This window comes from Lipophrys pholis (assembly GCF_963383615.2).
Source record: "Lipophrys pholis genome assembly, chromosome: 22".
NCBI lineage: Eukaryota > Metazoa > Chordata > Actinopteri > Blenniiformes > Blenniidae > Lipophrys > Lipophrys pholis.
In genome coordinates this window covers 19,552,815-19,574,092 of record NC_137644.1, presented here as the reverse complement: position 1 = coordinate 19,574,092, position 21,278 = coordinate 19,552,815, and the positions used below count along the sequence as shown (strand labels likewise).

Here is a 21,278-nt window from a genome sequence, read left to right as displayed (position 1 = left end):
TTCTTGGCAGTTTTTTTAGGATTTATTCAGAAACAGTTAGCCGTTAACGTCCCAAAATCTATTGGATTGATCCAGAAGTTTTCTTTATCATTTTTGCACTTTTCACTTCTGATTTCAGGAAAGAACCTGATGAAATCAGTTCCTTGTTTTCTCGTAAGCAAAGAGAGGAAAGTCTGTATTTTCTTAGTTTGAAACTTTATGATCACTACATGAGAGAAAGAGGTGATTATTTTATTTGTGGTTTATATCATAGTGTACTTTAATGCAAACACACACAGCAGGTCAGGTTAACTAGAGTCTCTTGTTGCTGAATAAAATGGAAATGGAAGATGAATGAAATGATGAATGGATTCTTCCTTCACATTTACATTCCTGTTGATTCATGATTTTCATGTATAAAATATAGAAGCTTGTGTATTTACCCCTCATAACCTGTTAAATGTTGTATAATTTCCAGGATGGTAGCCCCTACATGGTAGTTTTTATGACATTTCAATGTGATATTCTGTTTTTAATGTTCAATTAGAATTTGACTGTGGAAACGTGTCAAATGAAGATTTATTGATTAATCTGATGTAGAGACGGAGGGAGACAAAGAACCGTGTAGAACTCTCTCCTCCTAATCTCCCACATCACACTGACACATTCTGACTTTCTTTTTAAGTGAAATCCTGAAAGAAAGAAAAAGGTGGTCATGCTGGACAAGTGGCAGTTTTGCATTTCAGCCCAGCAGAGCAGAGCAACTCCTTCACTGCAGGGCAAACGTTTGAACCTTGATCCTCGTGTGCAGGAGGACATTCAGTCCAGTTTAAAGTCTTTGGTAAAGATTTCAAACATCTTCATGGTTCTACAATCAACACAATTTGCTTTGTGTTCATCTTCCGCTGCCTTCGTCTCTAAATGAAGCGTCAAATGGCCTCCTGGGAATAAAATTCAACTCCAGCCAGAAAGTAATTTCAACATTGAGTGTAGGAACAGACCTTAAATTCACTTGTGTTTGTTTTTCACTGTAGAAAGTGAAATAATGTGATGATCATTCAAAATGTATTTATAAAGCCCTTTACAACACTGAAGGTGACCAAAGTGCTTTCCAATGAGATCGGACAGTAAAACAAGAAAGAAAGCAGTTAAAACAGAACACTATATCCACAATAGAGTCAAATAAAATCAAACCAAATAAAATAAAATAGAAAAAATAGTAATATGGTGACAATTTGGTGACATTTAAATTCAATTCAATTCAATTCAATTCAATTCAAATGTCACCATATTACTGTGTATTAAAAGCCGGTCTGAATAAATAGGTTTTGAGTCTGGATTTAAAAAGGCCAAAGTTGGTAATGGTGCGCATGTCGGGGGCAGTTTGTTCCAGAGTCTGACGGCAGCAACTGAGAAAGGAAAAGAAGAAGCAAGACAAAGAAATCAAACTGTCCACAAGCAAAAAAATAGGAAAAGAGGAAAAGTCTTTATTCTTTGTGTTCGCCTGTGAACCAACTTTACCTCCAAAAGTCCAACTCGTCAGATTCTTTAGAATCTACCAAAGTGAAGAATTAAAGTGTTTTATCTTTTTTTTTTTTTTTTAAATAATAAGAACCAGAAGATTTAAACACAAAAAAACAAAAGTCTTCTGGTCCAAACAACTTTAAGCACCACTGGAGTAAATTGAACTGAAACACAGTAATTCTATATTGTGACCATCAATAGAAAACTTTCCTCTGAATATTTGTCCAAACTGGTTTGTCAGGTACAAACCAGATTGACGACTGGACTCCAGCGTCGGTCTGTGTCCGTCAATCCTGAAAGCAACACACTGGCAACGTTTCCAGATTCTGATCAGAACACTCACATTAGTGAGGCGGGTTGATGGAGGAAGAGGCCTGCTGTGTGCCAGGATCAACCCGGTTCTTCTTCCTACTAAAGGATTCTTTTACTCTGCAGGAGATATTTGACCTGAAGCCCTGCAGAGTTTGCTCCGGTCAGTCCTCTACAGAAACTACTGGTCAATATTGGAATGCTGCTTGTGGTCCAGCTAGAAGGACAACATTCAGTGAATAACACCGAGGCCCCTCCTGGTTCCTGCTCCGCTATATATTCTGAGACAAAACCAGGACGGACACACCCTTCCTGAGCGATCGGGTCAGTCACTGTTGATCTGTGCGTCTCCTTTCGGTTGAGCTTTGACAGGAAGTGACGGCGTTTAAAAGGTGGGTCACACATCCTGGTTTGTTTATAGAGAAACAGTTTTTATCGTCTAGAAGACGTTCAGAAAAGTGTCATGTGATGAAATCCTTCCTTTTGTAGGCTTCCATTGAATTGGTGTCACACTGTCTTTGTAGTCTGATGTTCATGTTTGGAAGACGTCTGACTGTTCAGGCGAATCTGTCTCTGTCCCTCGGGTCAGAATGAAGATGCTGATCGGACTCTGTGGACTGATCCTGGCTCTTCTTTCCAGCGGCGCAGCACAACCGCAGGTTAAAACAAACTGAACTCTACGTTGTTCTGCCGTCTTTAAACTCAATCGAACTTCACTCTAAATCTGTTTTTGTTCTCTTTCTAGGAACATCCGGTCGATGTATTCCCCCACGGTAAGACTCGTGTCCTTATCGTCTCTACTGGACGCGACAAAACGTCTGAAATCTTTTGGAATAACTTTGGTTTTCTTCCTCTCAAACATCAGCGGCAGACTGCAGTCAGATTAAGAAGCTCATGCCGGAGTCGCGCAGCGGCGTTTATATGATCCAGCCTGATCACAACAAAATCCCCTTCAAGGTATCAAAGCAAATTTCAGGAAGGTCAAAGAGGTTTTTAGCCATTTCAGCAGTTTTACATCACATTTGATTTATTTCAGCCACTTAGTTTTTGGGCTGTTGACAATCTACCTCAACTTTTTCAGCCGTTTTAGCAACGATAACTTGTTGAGATTTTGTCGTTGTTGTTTTTTTTTTTGTTTGTTTTTGTTTTATGAATCTACATAAACTTATTTGTTATTTGCTTTAAACATGCAGGAAAACCAGCGTTGTGACCTGTGGAAAAATATTTAGTCCGTCCAAAGTCAACATTTATCAGCTGAAGTGAAAGTTAGGAAACATTCTGGGGCGCAAAAAACTGATTTTAGTTGAAATGACACATTTTTCAGCATATATAGTAAATGAACATTACTTAATTTATATGTGCTTCAGAAGCCACCACAGAGGAATCCCAGACCGCTGACTTGACAGTAGACTCACAGATTTGTTTGAGTTAACTTTTAAACTAACCTACTTATTTTAATGAGGACAAAAGACATCAAGCATGACCCTTGGAGGCTGGAACCATTTGAAAGCTTCGCAACATCTGATTATTTATTGCCATCATTAACCTGTTTCAGTAAAAATCACTAAAGCCCTGTTAGTTATTTCCCCGTGTGGACTTTCTGCTCAGGTGTACTGTGAGATGCGATCAGACGGCGGCTGGACGGTGATTCAAAAACGCACCGGAGCTTCAGTTTCCTTCGATAGAAACTGGGCTGCATATAGAGCTGGGTTTGGCCACCTGACGTGTAAGTGGTGTGTGTGTGTGTGTGTGTGTGTGTGTGTGTGTGTGTGTGTGTGTGTGTGTGTGTGTGTGTGTGTGTGTGTGTGTGTGTGTGTGTGTGTGTGTGTGTGTGTGTGTGTGTGTGTGTGTGTGGCCATTTCTTTTGTTATAATGATATAAAAATGCAAATCTAAATATTGGCTGAACTGAAACTACATGTCACAATGCACTGGCTTTTTGTTGGTTCCAGGGGACCACTGGCTCGGTTTGGAAAAGATGCACTGGCTGACCCGGGGCAGGACGACCAACTTGAGGGTGGACCTGTGGAACCAGGAAGGAGGAACCGCTTACGCCGAGTACAAAAACTTCTATCTGGGGGATGAAAACTCGGCTTATGCACTCCATGTGGGGACATACAGAGGAACTGCAGGTAACGGGTCCTCCTAAACCTCGACATCAGAACCAGCTGGTCTCATCGTGGCAGCTACACTAGAGAGTTCCAACTAGGATGCTTCCTAATACTCCCTCCTATCTCCTTTCCTGTCCACTTTTCCTTAATGCTGTGGATGACATCACGGAGTTAAGGAAAGGTGTTAGGAGGCTTTCTAAAGGAGGTAAGGAAAGGAGTTAGGAGGCTTCCTAAAGGAGGTCAGGAAAGGTGTTAGGAGGCTTCCTAAAGGAGTTAAGGAAAGGTGATCACGATGACAATCAGACCACACTTCCACTGGGTGGCGTAATAATAATCCAACAGAGGTGAAGGTTAGTGACGTCTGTCGTGGTGAACAAACTCCAAATGTGATCAAAAGTAGTATAAAGGTGGTTCCTCTCACGTTCCCCTGAGGCTCTAACCTCTGATGTAACGTCAAATATCTGAAGGTTTGAATGTAAATCAAAGGAAAAGAGGAACTAAAGGGAAACGGCTGCAGGTGAATAAAGAACCAATCAGAGTGAGACCAGGCTGCACTAAAACTGGACTTTACTGTGTTGGTTCTACAACATCCAGAACATTCCTAGTTGGGATCTGGGTTCTAGATGATTTCAAGTTGTTCTAGGCAGATTATTGCTTTGGTAACTTACATGATCTGCTCCTTTTTCAGTCATCCTGAGTTTCCCTGAACGCTCCGATGAGCGGGTTCCTTTAAATGATGTCGCCACAAGGAATTGTGGGGGAACATGAGCTGGTCTCCTTTGGTAAAGGAACCATCAGTGGTTCCTAGGATAAAGGAGGTTCTAAAGGAAGCATCAGTGGTTCCTAGGCTAAAGGAGGTTCTAAAGGACGCATTGAGCCTCCTTTCCTTGGCTTAGTGAGAATTCCAACGCTACTTATCATGGCCACCACTTAAACACTTCTGGGGTTTAAGGAGAAGTGGATAGGAAAGGAGATAGGAGGGACTGTTAGGAGATAGGAGGGACTATTAGGACGCACCCCTTGACTTTTTTCCACCTCCTTGTCTACAGGTGATGCCATTCGTGGTTCCCACCCTGGAGCCAACCAGAACGGCTTCGGCTTCAGCACCAAGGACCGAGACAATGACGGCTGCAATCCTTGCATCTTCGAGTTTGATATTGCTTATCATTCCTGTACCAACTTCCACAGCAGCAGCTGGTGGTTCAGCCGATGTGGCTCCGCTTATCTGAATGGCTTTTACCACGCCGACAACGTGAAGGGCCTCCGCTGGGAGACCTGGAGGGGCCACTCCTCTTCCTCACTCAAGGCCACCAGGATGATGGTCAAGTCTGTGTGAGCGGAGCCTCTCAGTCCATCTTTACTTCATTAAAGTCAAAAATCAAGAGTGGGATAACAGTGATTATTTGTTTCCTGAGCATTGAATAAAAAGATTCCCAAAAAATCCTCTTTATTGACTTCTTTCTTTCCGAAAGCTAATTATGCCCAATATTCTTAGTGTTTTGTAACAACAGCATGTAAGTACACGACTGCAACTATGCATATAAAAAAATTAAAAAGGGATTTTTAGACGCTTTTAAATGAAACCTTTTTATGAAAGTCTTTTTAAGTTTTCTATGGTGTTTCTTTTAGCCACTGAATGGCCCAGATAAACTCTTCAACTGTTGTTTTTTAACTTCTGTCGCACTTCAATATTGCTCAAATATGAAATGCATTACAAATAAAATATATTATTATTGTTGTTGTTGTTATTGTTTTTAAGCATCATCAATGTAACCAAGGAAATCCATGTTCACCAGACACCATGAGGCATACAGCCTTTAATCTGAAGTTTAAATCTTGATGTAGACCTGGATTAGCTCTAGTCTCCCTTCAAGAGAGGAGATCATTTATCTCAAGACAAGGACAAGTCTAAGACTATTTTAATCCACTTCTGAGAAAGCTATATCACTAAATCCTGGTTTAAAATGTGATTTAGTCTCGACCGAGGCGTTTGCGTGTCTTTTTAAACTCTTTAAACAGATGAACCAGAGGTGAAGCAGAGAAGTGCTGTGCCTGGAGCAGTAGGTTATTACTACAAAGGTGTTTGGCAGTCACTCATCGGCACGCCGGTTCGCCAGTTCAACAAGTCAGCCATGACTCAGTGTCTGAGCAAGAAGGTGGTCCACATGTATGGAGACTCCACCATCAGGCAGTGGTTTGAATACCTCATGGGAGTCTTACCAGGTATTCACTCTGTAAGAATATTGTGTATTGTTTAGATTTCCTTTACGATTTGACTCATTTGGTCCTGTCTCCATCACATCCAGGTCTCCGGGAGTTCAACCTGCACAACCCAAAACAGTCCGGCCCGTTCTTGGCTCTGGACTATGACAACAACATCAAGGTGATGTTCCGCTGCCACGGTCCTCCGATCCGCTTTGACGTCTTGACCAGTGAGATGCGTTACATTGCAAATGAACTGGACGGAGTACCCGGGGGCGCCAACACGGTCATCATCATTGGCATCTGGTCACATTACGCCACTTTCCCCATCGAGGTCTACACCCGGCGGCTGTTGGGCATCCGCAAGGCAGTGGTGCGCCTGCTGACCAGGGAGCCGGACACCGTGATCATCTTCAGAACGGCGAACCTCAAGAGTCTAGAGCTGTTCGAGGTGCTGGCGACCAGCGACTGGTACTCGATGCAGCGTGACAAGGTTCTTCGAGCCATATTCAAAGGAATAAACGTTCATCTGGTGGATGCCTGGGGAATGACTGTTTCCCACTGGCTGCCTCACGAAATCCACCCCAGACCTCCCATTATCAAGAACATGATTAATGTTATTTTGTCCTACATATGCTAGTTGTGTTGTGTGGCGAATGACATTTTACATATGCTTCAGAAATATGTTTGAAATTAAAGATCTTTATTGTCATCGTTTGGTTCTGATTGTCCCGTACAAATAGCCCATGAAAATAAGTGGCAGTTGAAAAAGTCAATTCAATGAACCACTGAAATTTGATTCTTCAGTTTGATCCACCAAAACATTTTCATAGGCTAGTTTCTGTTTTGTTTTGCAATCCTGAAGAGAATCTATTTACTACTAATAACTTACAATAGGAATATTCAAAACAATAGTATTTTAAGTATAATGGCAGCTGAACGACATTGCACCGAATGAATATAAGTCTATTGAAGAGTACGAAATAATAAACTAGAGCTACAGTCGGTAGATTACAGATTGTCGCCAACGCCACATTTGTTTGCGGAACCAAGTTAGCATCAGATGCTTTTCTTCTTTGATGTCCATCATGAGGTGCCTCTCTTATCCGCTTTGTTTGGGAAATTTCTTGGCAGTTTTTTTAGGATTTATTCAGAAACAGTTAGCCGTTAACGTCCCAAAATCTATTGGATTGATCCAGAAGTTTTCTTTATCATTTTTGCACTTTTCACTTCTGATTTCAGGAAAGAACCTGATGAAATCAGTTCCTTGTTTTCTCGTAAGCAAAGAGAGGAAAGTCTGTATTTTCTTAGTTTGAAACTTTATGATCACTACATGAGAGAAAGAGGTGATTATTTTATTTGTGGTTTATATCATAGTGTACTTTAATGCAAACACACACAGCAGGTCAGGTTAACTAGAGTCTCTTGTTGCTGAATAAAATGGAAATGGAAGATGAATGAAATGATGAATGGATTCTTCCTTCACATTTACATTCCTGTTGATTCATGATTTTCATGTATAAAATATAGAAGCTTGTGTATTTACCCCTCATAACCTGTTAAATGTTGTATAATTTCCAGGATGGTAGCCCCTACATGGTAGTTTTTATGACATTTCAATGTGATATTCTGTTTTTAATGTTCAATTAGAATTTGACTGTGGAAACGTGTCAAATGAAGATTTATTGATTAATCTGATGTAGAGACGGAGGGAGACAAAGAACCGTGTAGAACTCTCTCCTCCTAATCTCCCACATCACACTGAGACATTCTGACTTTCTTTTGAAGTGAAATCCTGAAAGAAAGAAAAAGGTGGTCATGCTGGACAAGTGGCATTTTTGCATTTCAGCCCAGCAGAGCAGAGCAACTCCTTCACTGCAGGGCAAACGTTTGAACCTTGATCCTCATGTGCAGGAGGACATTCAGTCCAGTTTAAAGTCTTTGGTAAAGATTTCAAACATCTTCATGGTTCTACAATCAACACATTTTGCTTTGTGTTCATCTTCCGCTGCCTTTGTCTCTAAATGAAGCGTCAAATTGCCTCCTGGGAATAAAATTCAACTCCAGCCAGAAAGTAATTTCAACATTGAGTGTAGGAACAGACCTTAAATTCACTTGTGTTTGTTTTTCACTGTAGAAAGTGAAATAATGTGATGATCAATCAAAATGTATTTGTAAAGCCCTTTACAACACTGAAGGTGACCAAAGTGCTTTCCAATGAGATCGGACAGTAAAACAAGAAAGAAAGCAGTTAAAACAGAACAAGAGTAAATCATACACTATATCCACAATAGAGTCAAATAAAATCAAACCAAATAAAATAAAATAGAAAAAATAGTAATATGGTGACAATTTGGTGACATTTAAATTCAATTCAATTCAATTCAATTCAATTCAATTCAATTCAATTCAATTCAATTCAATTCAAATGTCACCATATTACTGTGTATTAAAAGCCGGTCTGAATAAATAGGTTTTGAGTCTGGATTTAAAAAGGCCAAAGTTGGTAATGGTGCGCATGTCGGGGGCCGTTTGTTCCAGAGTCTGACGGCAGCAACTGAGAAAGGAAAAGAAGAAGCAAGACAAAGAAATCCAACTGTCCACAAGCAAAAAAATAGATAAAGAGGAAAAGTCTTTATTCTTTGTGTTCGCCTGTGAACCAACTTTACCTCCAAAAGTCCAACTCGTCAGATTCTTTAGAATCTACCAAAGTGAAGAATTAAAGTGTTTTATCTTTTTTTTTTTTTTTTTTAAATAATAAGAACCAGAAGATTTAAACACAAAAAAACAAAAATCTTCTGGTCCAAACAACTTTAAGCACCACTGGAGTAAATTGAACTGAAACACAGTAATTCTATATTGTGACCATCAATAGAAAACTTTCCTCTGAATATTTGTCCAAACTGGTTTGTCAGGTACAAACCAGATTGACGACTGGACTCCAGCGTCGGTCTGTGTCCGTCAATCCTGAAAGCAACACACTGGCAACGTTTCCAGATTCTGATCAGAACACTCACATTAGTGAGGCGGGTTGATGGAGGAAGAGGCCTGCTGTGTGCCAGGATCAACCCGGTTCTTCTTCCTACTAAAGGATTCTTTTACTCTGCAGGAGATATTTGACCTGAAGCCCTGCAGAGTTTGCTCCGGTCAGTCCTCTACAGAAACTACTGGTCAATATTGGAATGCTGCTTGTGGTCCAGCTAGAAGGACAACATTCAGTGAATAACACCGAGGCCCCTCCTGGTTCCTGCTCCGCTATATATTCTGAGACAAAACCAGGACGGACACACCCTTCCTGAGCGATCGGGTCAGTCACCGTTGATCTGTGCGTCTCCTTTCGGTTGAGCTTTGACAGGAAGTGACGGCGTTTAAAAGGTGGGTCACACATCCTGGTTTGTTTATAGAGAAACAGTTTTTATCGTCTAGAAGACGTTCAGAAAAGTGTCATGTGATGAAATCCTTCCTTTTGTAGGCTTCCATTGAATTGGTGTCACACTGTCTTTGTAGTCTGATGTTCATGTTTGGAAGACGTCTGACTGTTCAGGCGAATCTGTCTCTGTCCCTCGGGTCAGAATGAAGATGCTGATCGGACTCTGTGGACTGATCCTGGCTCTTCTTTCCAGCGGCGCAGCACAACCGCAGGTTAAAACAAACTGAACTCTACGTTGTTCTGCCGTCTTTAAACTCAATCGAACTTCACTCTAAATCTGTTTTTGTTCTCTTTCTAGGAACATCCGGTCGATGTATTCCCCCACGGTAAGACTCGTGTCCTTATCGTCTCTACTGGACGCGACAAAACGTCTGAAATCTTTTGGAATAACTTTGGTTTTCTTCCTCTCAAACATCAGCGGCAGACTGCAGTCAGATTAAGAAGCTCATGCCGGAGTCGCGCAGCGGCGTTTATATGATCCAGCCTGATCACAACAAAATCCCCTTCAAGGTATCAAAGCAAATTTCAGGAAGGTCAAAGAGGTTTTTAGCCATTTCAGCAGTTTTACATCACATTTGATTTATTTCAGCCACTTAGTTTTTGGGCTGTTGACAATCTACCTCAACTTTTTCAGCCGTTTTAGCAACGATAACTTGTTGAGATTTTGTCGTTGTTGTTTTTTTTTTTGTTTGTTTTTGTTTTATGAATCTACATAAACTTATTTGTTATTTGCTTTAAACATGCAGGAAAACCAGCGTTGTGACCTGTGGAAAAATATTTAGTCCGTCCAAAGTCAACATTTATCAGCTGAAGTGAAAGTTAGGAAACATTCTGGGGCGCAAAAAACTGATTTTAGTTGAAATGACACATTTTTCAGCATATATAGTAAATGAACATTACTTAATTTATATGTGCTTCAGAAGCCACCACAGAGGAATCCCAGACCGCTGACTTGACAGTAGACTCACAGATTTGTTTGAGTTAACTTTTAAACTAACCTACTTATTTTAATGAGGACAAAAGACATCAAGCATGACCCTTGGAGGCTGGAACCATTTGAAAGCTTCGCAACATCTGATTATTTATTGCCATCATTAACCTGTTTCAGTAAAAATCACTAAAGCCCTGTTAGTTATTTCCCCGTGTGGACTTTCTGCTCAGGTGTACTGTGAGATGCGATCAGACGGCGGCTGGACGGTGATTCAAAAACGCACCGGAGCTTCAGTTTCCTTCGATAGAAACTGGGCTGCATATAGAGCTGGGTTTGGCCACCTGACGTGTAAGTGGTGTGTGTGTGTGTGTGTGTGTGTGTGTGTGTGTGTGTGTGTGTGTGTGTGTGTGTGTGTGTGTGTGTGTGTGTGTGTGTGTGTGTGTGTGTGTGTGTGTGTGTGTGTGTGTGTGTGTGTGTGTGTGTGTGTGTGTGTGTGTGTGGCCATTTCTTTTGTTATAATGATATAAAAATGCAAATCTAAATATTGGCTGAACTGAAACTACATGTCACAATGCACTGGCTTTTTGTTGGTTCCAGGGGACCACTGGCTCGGTTTGGAAAAGATGCACTGGCTGACCCGGGGCAGGACGACCAACTTGAGGGTGGACCTGTGGAACCAGGAAGGAGGAACCGCTTACGCCGAGTACAAAAACTTCTATCTGGGGGATGAAAACTCGGCTTATGCACTCCATGTGGGGAGATACAGAGGAACTGCAGGTAACGGGTCCTCCCAAACCTCGACATCAGAACCAGCTGGTCTCATCGTGGCAGCTACACTAGAGAGTTCCAACTAGGATGCTTCCTAATACTCCCTCCTATCTCCTTTCCTGTCCACTTTTCCTTAATGCTGTGGATGACATCACGGAGTTAAGGAAAGGTGTTAGGAGGCTTTCTAAAGGAGGTAAGGAAAGGAGTTAGGAGGCTTCCTAAAGGAGGTCAGGAAAGGTGTTAGGAGGCTTCCTAAAGGAGGTCAGGAAAGGTGATCACGATGACAATCAGACCACACTTCCACTAGGTGGCGTAATAATAATCCAACAGAGGTGAAGGTTAGAGACGTCTGTCGTGGTGAACAAACTCCAAATGTGATCAAAAGTAGTATAAAGGTGGTTCCTCTCACGTTCCCCTGAGGCTCTAACCTCTGATGTAACGTCAAATATCTGAAGGTTTGAATGTAAATCAAAGGAAAAGAGGAACTAAAGGGAAACGGCTGCAGGTGAATAAAGAACCAATCAGAGTGAGACCAGGCTGCACTAAAACTGGACTTTACTGTGTTGGTTCTACAACATCCAGAACATTCCTAGTTGGGATCTGGGTTCTAGATGATTTCAAGTTGTTCCAGGCAGATTATTGCTTTGGTAACTTACATGATCTGCTCCTTTTTCAGTCATCCTGAGTTTCCCTGAACGCTCCGATGAGCGGGTTCCTTTAAATGATGTCGCCACAAGGAATTGTGGGGGAACATGAGCTGGTCTCCTTTGGTAAAGGAACCATCAGTGGTTCCTAGGATAAAGGAGGTTCTAAAGGAAGCATCAGTGGTTCCTAGGCTAAAGGAGGTTCTAAAGGAAGCATCAGTGGTTCCTAGGCTAAAGGAGGTTCTAAAGGACGCATTGAGCCTCCTTTCCTTGGCTTAGTGAGAATTCCAACGCTACTTATCATGGCCACCACTTAAACACTTCTGGGGTTTAAGGAGAAGTGGATAGGAAAGGAGATAGGAGGGACTGTTAGGAGATAGGAGGGACTATTAGGACGCACCCCTTGACTTTTTTCCACCTCCTTGTCTACAGGTGATGCCATTCGTGGTTCCCACCCTGGAGCCAACCAGAACGGCTTCGGCTTCAGCACCAAGGACCGAGACAATGACGGCTGCAATCCTTGCATCTTCGAGTTTGATATTGCTTATCATTCCTGTACCAACTTCCACAGCAGCAGCTGGTGGTTCAGCCGATGTGGCTCCGCTTATCTGAATGGCTTTTACCACGCCGACAACGTGAAGGGCCTCCGCTGGGAGACCTGGAGGGGCCACTCCTCTTCCTCACTCAAGGCCACCAGGATGATGGTCAAGTCTGTGTGAGCGGAGCCTCTCAGTCCATCTTTACTTCATTAAAGTCAAAAATCAAGAGTGGGATAACAGTGATTATTTGTTTCCTGAGCATTGAATAAAAAGATTCCCAAAAAATCCTCTTTATTGACTTCTTTCTTTCCGAAAGCTAATTATGCCCAATATTCTTAGTGTTTTGTAACAACAGCATGTAAGTACACGACTGCAACTATGCATATAAAAAAATTAAAAAGGGATTTTTAGACGCTTTTAAATGAAACCTTTTTATGAAAGTCTTTTTAAGTTTTCTATGGTGTTTCTTTTAGCCACTGAATGGCCCAGATAAACTCTTCAACTGTTGTTTTTTAACTTCTGTCGCACTTCAATATTGCTCAAATATGAAATGCATTACAAATAAAATATATTATTATTGTTGTTGTTGTTATTGTTTTTAAGCATCATCAATGTAACCAAGGAAATCCATGTTCACCAGACACCATGAGGCATACAGCCTTTAATCTGAAGTTTAAATCTTGATGTAGACCTGGATTAGCTCTAGTCTCCCTTCAAGAGAGGAGATCATTTATCTCAAGACAAGGACAAGTCTAAGACTATTTTAATCCACTTCTGAGAAAGCTATATCACTAAATCCTGGTTTAAAATGTGATTTAGTCTCGACCGAGGCGTTTGCGTGTCTTTTTAAACTCTTTAAACAGATGAACCAGAGGTGAAGCAGAGAAGTGCTGTGCCTGGAGCAGTAGGTTATTACTACAAAGGTGTTTGGCAGTCACTCATCGGCACGCCGGTTCGCCAGTTCAACAAGTCAGCCATGACTCAGTGTCTGAGCAAGAAGGTGGTCCACATGTATGGAGACTCCACCATCAGGCAGTGGTTTGAATACCTCAGGGGAGTCTTACCAGGTATTCACTCTGTAAGAATATTGTGTATTGTTTAGATTTCCTTTACGATTTGACTCATTTGGTCCTGTCTCCATCACATCCAGGTCTCCGGGAGTTCAACCTGCACAACCCAAAACAGTCCGGCCCGTTCTTGGCTCTGGACTATGACAACAACATCAAGGTGATGTTCCGCTGCCACGGTCCTCCGATCCGCTTTGACGTCTTGACCAGTGAGATGCGTTACATTGCAAATGAACTGGACGGAGTACCCGGGGGCGCCAACACGGTCATCATCATTGGCATCTGGTCACGTTACGCCACTTTCCCCATCGAGGTCTACACCCGGCGGCTGTTGAGCATCCGCAAGGCAGTGGTGCGCCTGCTGACCAGGGAGCCGGACACCGTGATCATCTTCAGAACGGCGAACCTCAAGAGTCTAGAGCTGTTCGAGGTGCTGGCGACCAGCGACTGGTACTCGATGCAGCGTGACAAGGTTCTTCGAGCCATATTCAAAGGAATAAACGTTCATCTGGTGGACGCCTGGGGAATGACTGTTTCCCACTGGCTGCCTCACGAAATCCACCCCAGACCTCCCATTATCAAGAACATGATTAATGTTATTTTGTCCTACATATGCTAGTTGTGTTGTGTGGCGAATGACATTTTACATATGCTTCAGAAATATGTTTGAAATTAAAGATCTTTATTGTCATCGTTTGGTTCTGATTGTCCCGTACAAATAGCCCATGAAACTAAGTGGCAGTTGAAAAAGTCAATTCAATGAACCACTGAAATTTGATTCTTCAGTTTGATCCACCAAAACATTTTCATAGGCTAGTTTCTGTTTTGTTTTGCAATCCTGAAGAGAATCTATTTACTACTAATAACTTACAATAGGAATATTCAAAACAATAGTATTTTAAGTATAATCGCAGCTGAACGACATTGCACCGAATGAATATAAGTCTATTGAAGAGTACGAAATAATAAACTAGAGCTACAGTCGGTAGATTACAGATTGTCGCCAACGCCACATTTGTTTGCGGAACCAAGTTAGCATCAGATGCTTTTCTTCTTTGATGTCCATCATGAGGTGCCTCTCTTATCCGCTTTGTTTGGGAAATTTCTTGGCAGTTTTTTTAGGATTTATTCAGAAACAGTTAGCCGTTAACGTCCCAAAATCTATTGGATTGATCCAGAAGTTTTCTTTATCATTTTTGCACTTTTCACTTCTGATTTCAGGAAAGAACCTGATGAAATCAGTTCCTTGTTTTCTCGTAAGCAAAGAGAGGAAAGTCTGTATTTTCTTAGTTTGAAACTTTATGATCACTACATGAGAGAAAGAGGTGATTATTTTATTTGTGGTTTATATCATAGTGTACTTTAATGCAAACACACACAGCAGGTCAGGTTAACTAGAGTCTCTTGTTGCTGAATAAAATGGAAATGGAAGATGAATGAAATGATGAATGGATTCTTCCTTCACATTTACATTCCTGTTGATTCATGATTTTCATGTATAAAATATAGAAGCTTGTGTATTTACCCCTCATAACCTGTTAAATGTTGTATAATTTCCAGGATGGTAGCCCCTACATGGTAGTTTTTATGACATTTCAATGTGATATTCTGTTTTTAATGTTCAATTAGAATTTGACTGTGGAAACGTGTCAAATGAAGATTTATTGATTAATCTGATGTAGAGACGGAGGGAGACAAAGAACCGTGTAGAACTCTCTCCTCCTAATCTCCCACATCACACTGACACATTCTGACTTTCTTTTTAAGTGAAATCCTGAAAGAAAGAAAAAGGTGGTCATGCTGGACAAGTGGCAGTTTTGCATTTCAGCCCAGCAGAGTAGAGCAACTCCTTCACTGCAGGGCAAACGTTTGAACCTTGATCCTCATGTGCAGGAGGACATTCAGTCCAGTTTAAAGTCTTTGGTAAAGATTTCAAACATCTTCATGGTTCTACAATCAACACAATTTGCTTTGTGTTCATCTTCCGCTGCCTTTGTCTCTAAATGAAGCGTCAAATTGCCTCCTGGGAATAAAATTCGACTCCAACCAGAAAGTAATTTCAACATTGAGTGTAGGAACAGACCTTAAATTCACTTGTGTTTGTTTTTCACTGTAGAAAGTGAAATAATGTGATGATCAATCAAAATGTATTTATAAAGCCCTTTACAACACTGAAGGTGACCAAAGTGCTTTCCAATGAGATCGGACAGTAAAACAAGAAAGAAAGAAGTTAAAACAGAACAAGAGTAAATCATACACTATATCCACAATAGAGTCAAATAAAATCAAACCAAATAAAATAAAATAGAAAAAATAGTAATATGGTGACAATTTGGTGACATTTAAATTCAATTCAAATCAATTCAATTCAATTCAATTAAAATGTCACCATATTACTGTGTATTAAAAGCCGGTCTGAATAAATAGGTTTTGAGTCTGGATTTAAAAAGGCCAAAGTTGGTAATGGTGCGCATGTCGGGGGCCGTTTGTTCCAGAGTCTGACGGCAGCAACTGAGAAAGGAAAAGAAGAAGCAAGACAAAGAAATCCAACTGTCCACAAGCAAAAAAATAGATAAAGAGGAAAAGTCTTTATTCTTTGTGTTCGCCTGTGAACCAACTTTACCTCCAAAAGTCCAACTCGTCAGATTCTTTAGAATCTACCAAAGTGAAGAATTAAAGTGTTTTATCTTTTTTTTTTTTTTTTTTAAATAATAAGAACCAGAAGATTTAAACACAAAAAAACAAAAATCTTCTGGTCCAAACAACTTTAAGCACCACTGGAGTAAATTGAACTGAAACACAGTAATTCTATATTGTGACCATCAATAGAAAACTTTCCTCTGAATATTTGTCCAAACTGGTTTGTCAGGTACAAACCAGATTGACGACTGGCCTCCAGCGTCGGTCTGTGTCCGTCAATCCTGAAAGCAACACACTGGCAACGTTTCCAGATTCTGATCAGAACACTCACATTAGTGAGGCGGGTTGATGGAGGAAGAGGCCTGCTGTGTGCCAGGATCAACCCGGTTCTTCTTCCTACTAAAGGATTCTTTTACTCTGCAGGAGATATTTGACCTGAAGCCCTGCAGAGTTTGCTCCGGTCAGTCCTCTACAGAAACTACTGGTCAATATTGGAATGCTGCTTGTGGTCCAGCTAGAAGGACAACATTCAGTGAATAACACCGAGGCCCCTCCTGGTTCCTGCTCCGCTATATATTCTGAGACAAAACCAGGACGGACACACTCTTCCTGAGCGATCGGGTCAGTCACCGTTGATCTGTGCGTCTCCTTTCGGTTGAGCTTTGACAGGAAGTGACGGCGTTTAAAAGGTGGGTCACACATCCTGGTTTGTTTATAGAGAAACAGTTTTTATCGTCTAGAAGACGTTCAGAAAAGTGTCATGTGATGAAATCCTTCCTTTTGTAGGCTTCCATTGAATTGGTGTCACACTGTCTTTGTAGTCTGATGTTCATGTTTGGAAGACGTCTGACTGTTCAGGCGAATCTGTCTCTGTCCCTCGGGTCAGAATGAAGATGCTGATCGGACTCTGTGGACTGATCCTGGCTCTTCTTTCCAGCGGCGCAGCACAACCGCAGGTTAAAACAAACTGAACTCTACGTTGTTCTGCCGTCTTTAAACTCAATCGAACTTCACTCTAAATCTGTTTTTGTTCTCTTTCTAGGAACATCCGGTCGATGTATTCCCCCACGGTAAGACTCGTGTCCTTATCGTCTCTACTGGACGCGACAAAACGTCTGAAATCTTTTGGAATAACTTTGGTTTTCTTCCTCTCAAACATCAGCGGCAGACTGCAGTCAGATTAAGAAGCTCATGCCGGAGTCGCGCAGCGGCGTTTATATGATCCAGCCTGATCACAACAAAATCCCCTTCAAGGTATCAAAGCAAATTTCAGGAAGGTCAAAGAGGTTTTTAGCCATTTCAGCAGTTTTACATCACATTTGATTTATTTCAGCCACTTAGTTTTTGGGCTGTTGACAATCTACCTCAACTTTTTCAGCCGTTTTAGCAACGATAACTTGTTGAGATTTTGTCGTTGTTGTTTTTTTTTTTGTTTGTTTTTGTTTTATGAATCTACATAAACTTATTTGTTATTTGCTTTAAACATGCAGGAAAACCAGCGTTGTGACCTGTGGAAAAATATTTAGTCCGTCCAAAGTCAACATTTATCAGCTGAAGTGAAAGTTAGGAAACATTCTGGGGCGCAAAAAACAGATTTTAGTTGAAATGACACATTTTTCAGCATATATAGTAAATGAACATTACTTAATTTATATGTGCTTCAGAAGCCACCACAGAGGAATCCCAGACCGCTGACTTGACAGTAGACTCACAGATTTGTTTGAGTTAACTTTTAAACTAACCTACTTATTTTAATGAGGACAAAAGACATCAAGCATGACCCTTGGAGGCTGGAACCATTTGAAAGCTTCGCAACATCTGATTATTTATTGCCATCATTAACCTGTTTCAGTAAAAATCACTAAAGCCCTGTTAGTTATTTCCCCGTCTGGACTTTCTGCTCAGGTGTACTGTGAGATGCGATCAGACGGCGGCTGGACGGTGATTCAAAAACGCACCGGAGCTTCAGTTTCCTTCGATAGAAACTGGGCTGCATATAGAGCTGGGTTTGGCCACCTGACGTGTAAGTGGTGTGTGTGTGTGTGTGTGTGTGTGTGTGTGTGTGTGTGTGTGTGTGTGTGTGTGTGTGTGTGTGTGTGTGTGTGTGTGTGTGTGTGTGTGTGTGTGTGTGGCCATTTCTTTTGTTATAATGATATAAAAATGCAAATCTAAATATTGGCTGAACTGAAACTACATGTCACAATGCACTGGCTTTTTGTTGGTTCCAGGGGACCACTGGCTCGGTTTGGAAAAGATGCACTGGCTGACCCGGGGCAGGACGACCAACTTGAGGGTGGACCTGTGGAACCAGGAAGGAGGAACCGCTTACGCCGAGTACAAAAACTTCTATCTGGGGGATGAAAACTCGGCTTATGCACTCCATGTGGGGACATACAGAGGAACTGCAGGTAACGGGTCCTCCTAAACCTCGACATCAGAACCAGCTGGTCTCATCGTGGCAGCTACACTAGAGAGTTCCAACTAGGATGCTTCCTAATACTCCCTCCTATCTCCTTTCCTGTCCACTTTTCCTTAATGCTGTGGATGACATCACGGAGTTAAGGAAAGGTGTTAGGAGGCTTTCTAAAGGAGGTAAGGAAAGGAGTTAGGAGGCTTCCTAAAGGAGGTCAGGAAAGGTGTTAGGAGGCTTCCTAAAGGAGTTAAGGAAAGGTGATCACGATGACAATCAGACCACACTTCCACTAGGTGGCATAATAATAATCCAACAGAGGTGAAGGTTAGTGACGTCTGTCGTGGTGAACAAACTCCAAATGTGATCAAAAGTAGTATAAAGGTGGTTCCTCTCACGTTCCCCTGAGGCTCTAACCTCTGATGTAACGTCAAATATCTGAAGGTTTGAATGTAAATCAAAGGAAAAGAGGAACTAAAGGGAAACGGCTGCAGGTGAATAAAGAACCAATCAGAGTGAGACCAGGCGGCACTAAAACTGGACTTTACTGTGTTGGTTCTACAACATCCAGAACATTCCTAGTTGGGATCTGGGTTCTAGATGATTTCAAGTTGTTCTAGGCAGATTGTTGCTTTGGTAACTTACATGATCTGCTCCTTTTTCAGTCATCCTGAGTTTCCCTGAACGCTCCGATGAGCGGGTTCCTTTAAATGATGTCGCCACAAGGAATTGTGGGGGAACATGAGCTGGTCTCCTTTGGTAAAGGAACCATCAGTGGTTCCTAGGCTAAAGGAGGTTCTAAAGGAAGCATCAGTGGTTCCTAGGCTAAAGGAGGTTCTAAAGGAAGCATTGAGCCTCCTTTCCTTGGCTTAGTGAGAATTCCAACGCTACTTATCATGGCCATCACTTAAACACTTCTGGGGTTTAAGGAGAAGTGGATAGGAAAGGAGATAGGAGGGACTGTTAGGAGATAGGAGGGACTGTTAGGAGATAGGAGGGACTATTAGGACGCACCCCTTGACTTTTTTCCACCTCCTTGTCTACAGGTGATGCCATTCGTGGTTCCCACCCTGGAGCCAACCAGAACGGCTTCGGCTTCAGCACCAAGGACCGAGACAATGACGGCTGCAATCCTTGCATCTTCGAGTTTGATATTGCTTATCATTCCTGTACCAACTTCCACAGCAGCAGCTGGTGGTTCAGCCGATGTGGCTCCGCTTATCTGAATGGCTTTTACCACGCCGACAACGTGAAGGGCCTCCGCTGGGAGACCTGGAGGGGCCACTCCTCTTCCTCACTCAAGGCCACCAGGATGATGGTCAAGTCTGTGTGAGCGGAGCCTCTCAGTCCATCTTTACTTCATTAAAGTCAAAAATCAAGAGTGGGATAACAGTGATTATTTGTTTCCTGAGCATTGAATAAAAAGATTCCCAAAAAATCCTCTTTATTGACTTCTTTCTTTCCGAAAGCTAATTATGCCCAATATTCTTAGTGTTTTGTAACAACAGCATGTAAGTACACGACTGCAACTATGCATATAAAAAAATTAAAAAGGGATTTTTAGACGCTTTTAAATGAAACCTTTTTATGAAAGTCTTTTTAAGTTTTCTATGGTGTTTCTTTTAGCCACTGAATGGCCCAGATAAACTCTTCAACTGTTGTTTTTTAACTTCTGTCGCACTTCAATATTGCTCAAATATGAAATGCATTACAAATAAAATATATTATTATTGTTGTTGTTGTTATTGTTTTTAAGCATCATCAATGTAACCAAGGAAATCCATTTTCACCAGACACCATGAGGCATACAGCCTTTAATCTGAAGTTTAAATCTTGATGTAGACCTGGATTAGCTCTAGTCTCCCTTCAAGAGAGGAGATCATTTATCTCAAGACAAGGACAAGTCTAAGACTATTTTAATCCACTTCTGAGAAAGCTATATCACTAAATCCTGGTTTAAAATGTGATTTAGTCTCGACCGAGGCGTTTGCGTGTCTTTTTAAACTCTTTAAACAGATGAACCAGAGGTGAAGCAGAGAAGTGCTGTGCCTGGAGCAGTAGGTTATTACTACAAAGGTGTTTGGCAGTCACTCATCGGCACGCCGGTTCGCCAGTTCAACAAGTCAGCCATGACTCAGTGTCTGAGCAAGAAGGTGGTCCACATGTATGGAGACTCCACCATCAGGCAGTGGTTTGAATACCTCATGGGAGTCTTACCAGGTATTCACTCTGTAAGAATATTGTGTATTGTTTAGATTTCCTTTACGATTTGACTCATTTGGTCCTGTCTCCATCACATCCAGGTCTCCGGGAGTTCAACCTGCACAACCCAAAACAGTCCGGCCCGTTCTTGGCTCTGGACTATGACAACAACATCAAGGTGACGTTCCGCTGCCACGGTCCTCCGATCCGCTTCGACGTCTTGACCAGTGAGATGCGTTTCATTGCAAATGAACTGGACGGAGTACCCGGGGGCGCCAACACGGTCATCATCATTGGCATCTGGTCACATTACGCCACTTTCCCCATCGAGGTCTACACCCGGCGGCTGTTGAGCATCCGCAAGGCAGTGGTGCGCCTGCTGACCAGGGCGCCGGACACCGTGATCATCTTCAGAACGGCGAACCTCAAGAGTCTAGAGCTGTTCGAGGTGCTGGCGACCAGCGACTGGTACTCGATGCAGCGTGACAAGGTTCTTCGAGCCATATTCAAAGGAATAAACGTT

General features: G+C 41.9%; 3 protein-coding genes across 6 annotated transcripts; all 3 read left to right on the top strand.

Annotated features, from left to right (window-relative positions):
• The first annotated feature begins 2,115 nt into the window (after nucleotides 1-2,115).
• On the top strand, nucleotides 2,116-5,358 carry LOC308127288 (angiopoietin-related protein 5-like). Of its 2 annotated transcripts, XM_080492235.1 has the most exons (7): nucleotides 2,116-2,204; nucleotides 2,402-2,471; nucleotides 2,558-2,585; nucleotides 2,678-2,769; nucleotides 3,421-3,538; nucleotides 3,764-3,943; nucleotides 4,972-5,358. In XM_080492235.1, the coding sequence occupies exons 2-7, from the start codon at nucleotides 2,403-2,405 to the stop codon at nucleotides 5,256-5,258; spliced, it is 774 nt and encodes a 257-aa protein (XP_080348361.1). In that variant the 5' UTR covers nucleotides 2,116-2,204; nucleotide 2,402; the 3' UTR covers nucleotides 5,259-5,358. The 2 variants fall into 2 exon arrangements, with proteins under 2 accessions (XP_080348361.1, XP_080348360.1); XM_080492234.1 differs by lacking the exon at nucleotides 2,116-2,204 and having other exon boundaries at nucleotides 2,216-2,471; nucleotides 4,972-5,357.
• Nucleotides 5,359-9,410: 4,052 nt separating this feature from the next.
• LOC308127287 (angiopoietin-related protein 5-like) lies at nucleotides 9,411-12,716 on the top strand. 2 transcript variants are annotated; one of them, XM_080492232.1, is made up of 7 exons: nucleotides 9,411-9,499; nucleotides 9,697-9,766; nucleotides 9,853-9,880; nucleotides 9,973-10,064; nucleotides 10,716-10,833; nucleotides 11,083-11,262; nucleotides 12,330-12,716. In XM_080492232.1, the coding sequence occupies exons 2-7, from the start codon at nucleotides 9,698-9,700 to the stop codon at nucleotides 12,614-12,616; spliced, it is 774 nt and encodes a 257-aa protein (XP_080348358.1). In that variant the 5' UTR covers nucleotides 9,411-9,499; nucleotide 9,697; the 3' UTR covers nucleotides 12,617-12,716. The 2 variants fall into 2 exon arrangements, with proteins under 2 accessions (XP_080348358.1, XP_080348359.1); XM_080492233.1 differs by lacking the exon at nucleotides 9,411-9,499 and having other exon boundaries at nucleotides 9,507-9,766; nucleotides 12,330-12,715.
• Nucleotides 12,717-16,743: 4,027 nt separating this feature from the next.
• Nucleotides 16,744-19,986, top strand: LOC308127289 (angiopoietin-related protein 5-like). Of its 2 annotated transcripts, XM_080492236.1 has the most exons (7): nucleotides 16,744-16,832; nucleotides 17,030-17,099; nucleotides 17,186-17,213; nucleotides 17,306-17,397; nucleotides 18,049-18,166; nucleotides 18,372-18,551; nucleotides 19,600-19,986. In XM_080492236.1, the coding sequence occupies exons 2-7, from the start codon at nucleotides 17,031-17,033 to the stop codon at nucleotides 19,884-19,886; spliced, it is 774 nt and encodes a 257-aa protein (XP_080348362.1). In that variant the 5' UTR covers nucleotides 16,744-16,832; nucleotide 17,030; the 3' UTR covers nucleotides 19,887-19,986. The 2 variants fall into 2 exon arrangements, with proteins under 2 accessions (XP_080348362.1, XP_080348363.1); XM_080492237.1 differs by lacking the exon at nucleotides 16,744-16,832 and having other exon boundaries at nucleotides 16,844-17,099; nucleotides 19,600-19,985.
• Nucleotides 19,987-21,278: the final 1,292 nt, after the last annotated feature.

Bases quoted from the DNA above. Each gene is read 5' to 3' on its own strand.
- LOC308127287 (XM_080492232.1), top strand. From the start codon at position 9,698: ATGAAGATGCTGATCGGACTCTGTGGACTGATCCTGGCTCTTCTTTCC. The intron at 10,065-10,715 runs GTATCAAAGCAA...CTTTCTGCTCAG, and splicing joins ACAACAAAATCCCCTTCAAG to GTGTACTGTGAGATGCGATC. The intron at 11,263-12,329 runs GTAACGGGTCCT...CCTTGTCTACAG, and splicing joins GAGATACAGAGGAACTGCAG to GTGATGCCATTCGTGGTTCC.
- LOC308127288 (XM_080492235.1), top strand. From the start codon at position 2,403: ATGAAGATGCTGATCGGACTCTGTGGACTGATCCTGGCTCTTCTTTCC. The intron at 2,770-3,420 runs GTATCAAAGCAA...CTTTCTGCTCAG, and splicing joins ACAACAAAATCCCCTTCAAG to GTGTACTGTGAGATGCGATC. The intron at 3,944-4,971 runs GTAACGGGTCCT...CCTTGTCTACAG, and splicing joins GACATACAGAGGAACTGCAG to GTGATGCCATTCGTGGTTCC.
- LOC308127289 (XM_080492236.1), top strand. From the start codon at position 17,031: ATGAAGATGCTGATCGGACTCTGTGGACTGATCCTGGCTCTTCTTTCC. The intron at 17,214-17,305 runs GTAAGACTCGTG...CTCAAACATCAG, and splicing joins GGTCGATGTATTCCCCCACG to CGGCAGACTGCAGTCAGATT. The intron at 18,167-18,371 runs GTAAGTGGTGTG...TGTTGGTTCCAG, and splicing joins TGGGTTTGGCCACCTGACGT to GGGACCACTGGCTCGGTTTG.